This window comes from Echinops telfairi, unplaced genomic scaffold, assembly GCF_000313985.2.
Source record: "Echinops telfairi isolate 266 unplaced genomic scaffold, ASM31398v2 ScPeMD7_1;HRSCAF=3_0, whole genome shotgun sequence".
Taxonomy (NCBI): domain Eukaryota; kingdom Metazoa; phylum Chordata; class Mammalia; order Afrosoricida; family Tenrecidae; genus Echinops; species Echinops telfairi.
Genome location: NW_022103896.1, coordinates 93,068,067 through 93,071,488, shown reverse-complemented (window position 1 = coordinate 93,071,488; position 3,422 = coordinate 93,068,067). Strand labels below are relative to the sequence as shown.

General features: G+C 39.0%; 1 protein-coding gene and 1 non-coding gene across 2 annotated transcripts in view; one reads left to right on the top strand and one right to left on the bottom strand.

Moving 5' to 3' along the window:
* The window catches only part of LOC101664179 (zinc finger protein OZF-like), a 111,550-nt gene extending 108,715 nt beyond the window's left edge, over positions 1-2,835 (top strand). Inside the window, exon 9 of the mRNA XM_045286247.1 lies at positions 598-2,835. Within this exon, the coding sequence (XP_045142182.1) occupies positions 598-1,883 (1,286 nt within the window). The 3' untranslated portion in view covers positions 1,884-2,835. The remainder of the gene's footprint in view (positions 1-597) is intronic.
* A 52-nt stretch (positions 2,836-2,887) lies between these two features.
* LOC115868735 lies at positions 2,888-2,992 on the bottom strand. The gene has a single exon (XR_004045744.1). It is a non-coding gene; the product is annotated as a U6 spliceosomal RNA (small nuclear RNA).
* Between the last annotated feature and the right edge of the window lie 430 nt (positions 2,993-3,422).

The following is a 3,422-nucleotide window of genomic DNA, read 5'->3' as shown; positions in this document are numbered from 1 at the left end:
CCTATCTGTACCAGTGTACCTCCTCTGGTCTAGCCAAGACTGTAAATCTTTATGGAAGCAGACAACTTCATCTTTCTCCAGTAGAGCAACTTGTGTGTTTGAACCATTGACCTTATGGTTAGCAGCCCCATACCTAACCCCGAAAGTCACCAGAGCTCCATTTTTGTATTCATCTAATGGTATATAAGACAAACATGACTCACTGACTATATACAAACCATACCTGTTTTGCCTTGAATGTTCAGATTTGACATAGCATAATTAGGTGTAGAACATATCTGCAATCCTGGAACTGCTGGTATTTTTGGTTGTCTTTCGTTTAAAATGAAGTCCTGTGGTACAAATGGTCAACTTGCTCAGCTGCTAACCAAATATGGCTTGAATACACCTAGAGTCACCTAGACATAAAGATTTGATGAATTACTGCTAAGAAAGCCATTGAAAATCTTACGGAGACTAGTTCTGTGGTTTAAATGATTGTTTAAATGATTTGACTTGATGGAATTTTTTTATTCTTAAAATTGTAAATGAATGATTGTTGTTAATGTATGCTACAAGAGGGTCTTTATCTAAAAACATTTGTTTTCTTTTAAACAGTACATCAAGAAATTCACCTAAAAGAGGAACTCTACAGATATGAATTAAATACAGATTTTTGCAACAAAAATTCAGTGCTCAGTGTACATCAGCAAAGTGATACAGGACAGAAGTCCTTAGAATGTGATGAATGTGGGAAATCAGCATATCAGAATGAACACCACATACAACACCAGAGGATCCACTCAGGGAAGAAGCCTGGCGGACGTAAGGAACAACGGGAATCCTTTTGTTGGAAGTCACGTGGTAGAACTCATACGTGTACCAAATTCTATGAATGTCAGAAATGTGGGAAATCTTTTTGCTGGAAGTCAAATGTCAGTGAGCATCTAGAAAGTCACACCAAAAAGAAAAATTATGAACATAATACGTGTAGAGAATATTTTAAGAATTTTGCTCACAAAGAGCACCAGATGAATGGCTCAGACAAGAGATTCTATCAATGTAATGAATGTGGGAAAGTGCTCTCAAGGAATTCTGCCTTCAAAACACATCAGAGAATCCACACAGGGGAGAAGCCTCATAAGTGTAGTGAATGTGGGAAAACCTTCTCCCAGAAGGTACACCTCAGAAGACATCAGAGAGTTCACACAGGGGAGAAACCTTACAAATGTAATGAATGTGGCAAACAATTTGCTGATGATTCAAGCTTTAGAGTACATAAGAGGTTTCACAACGGGGAAAGACCCTACGGATGTAATGAGTGTGGGAAAGCTTTCCATTTGAAGTGGGAGCTCATTATACATCAAAGAATTCATACAAGGGAAAAACCCTTTGAATGTCAGGAATGTGGGAAATCTTTCTACCGGAAGGACCACTTCCGTACGCATCAGGTGGTTCACACAGGAGAGAAACCCTATAAATGTAATGAATGTGGGAAAATGTTCTCTCTAAAAGCGCATCTTCGCGTGCACCAGAGAATTCATACAGGGGAGAAACCCTATGAATGCAATAAATGTGGGAAAGCTTTCACCCATAGGGGAACCCTCACAACACACCAGAGAGTGCACACAGGTGAGAAACCTTATGAATGTAATGAATGTGGGAAAGCTTTTACCCGAAATGATAGTCTTTTATTACACCAGAGAATTCACACAGGAGAGAAACCCTTTGAATGTACTGAATGTGGGAAGACGTTTTCCATAAAGTCATACCTCATTTTACATGAGAGAATTCACACAGGAGAGAAGCCATATGCATGTCATGTATGTGGGAAAGCTTTTGCCCAAACTTCAAATCTCAAAGTACATGTAAACACTCATACAGTAGAGAAAACACACAGGTAGTGAAAATGGGGAAACCTGTCAGAAACCAGGGTTCAACACACATGAGAGGAGTCACACATAGCATAAAATATATGAATCTCTTGGATGTGGGAAAGATTTTAATAACTCCACCCCCAGAAACCATTGGCTAATCCATGTAGGATAAAACCTTTGAATGCAATAAATTTAGGAGAATTTCTGTAGGGCAGGGTTGTAAATTCATTTGAATACACCCAAGAGAAAAACCTTTTCCTTAAAACTCACTCAAGGGGTAAAACACATCACACAGTCCAACAACTTGTACTGTAAGCATACTCTTACTTTAGGCTTGTAGCTATTCTAGACTTTGTCCTCGATTCATCTAGATATACCTGGTACTGCTAGTGTCTTAGACATGCCACATAGGCTACATCCAAGTCTAACTCGCATTCTTCCTTACCCTGTTAAAAAGGGAGGGAAACTCCATACGTCCATAGAATAGGATGGCTTAAATTCAGCATGGCAGAGCATATGGTGAAAGAACCTAAGGTTCTTCAGTAAATAATTTGAGCCAAATTCTCCCCAAGTCAAGAGCTTGCTTCAGTTGAGGTTTTTGTTGTTGTTTTTTTAAGCAAAATATGCTTGTGTTCTAAATTGAACACTTAGCTGTTCAATTGCTTAGATATATGTTTGGGTGGGCTTCAGCCCTGTGAGTACGTTGAATGTGACCAGAACTGAGAACTTGGCCTCATATATTAGTAAACTCCCTCAAGAAAGCTACGTTAGCCACTATTGCCCTAACACAACTACAAGTAGGTTGTTTAAAGGACAGTGATTAAGATGTCCTCCATGCTAAAAGCAGGTACAAGGTGGTACTATTAGGAGAGACTATTACCGTCTCATTGGAAGTTGGGTTGCTTAATAAACATTGTTATTCTAATATCTAAATGAGTATCCATCTATCATTTTTGGAATAAAATAACCTTTTTTTTTTAACAAGCTTTTTGTGATTTATGTGAAGGTCAACAGGTCATCAGTGTGTTTTTTTTAATATGGAATGCTTCACAAATTTGCATGTCATCCTTGCGCAGGGGCCATGCTAATCTTCTCTATCATTCCAATTTTAGTATATGTGCCGCTGAAGCAAGCACTGGGTCATCAGTTTTGTTTTTTTTTTGGGGGGGGGTGTCCTCAGTTTTATGTTCAACAGTTCATACATATTTTGTCTCAACTTACATATTGCCATTCCCTTAGTGTAACATTACACCACTTGCTCCCCGTGTTTCCTGTTTCCATTTCTCTTTCGATCCTCACTTGTTTCACATTGTCCTGGGACAGATGCTGCCCTTTTGATCCTGAGTGGTTGATTAGTCTAATTGAAGGGTGGCAGAAGTCCATCATCTTGAGTGCTAGTCTCTTGTTAAAATCATTTTAGTAGGGGCATATGCAACTTATCACAATCCATACTTACATCAATTATGTGAGGCACGTTTGTACATCCATTGCTCTCATCATTCTCAAAACATTTGCGTTCCATGTAAGCCCCTGGCATCAGCTCCTTATTTTCTCCCCTCCTTCCCC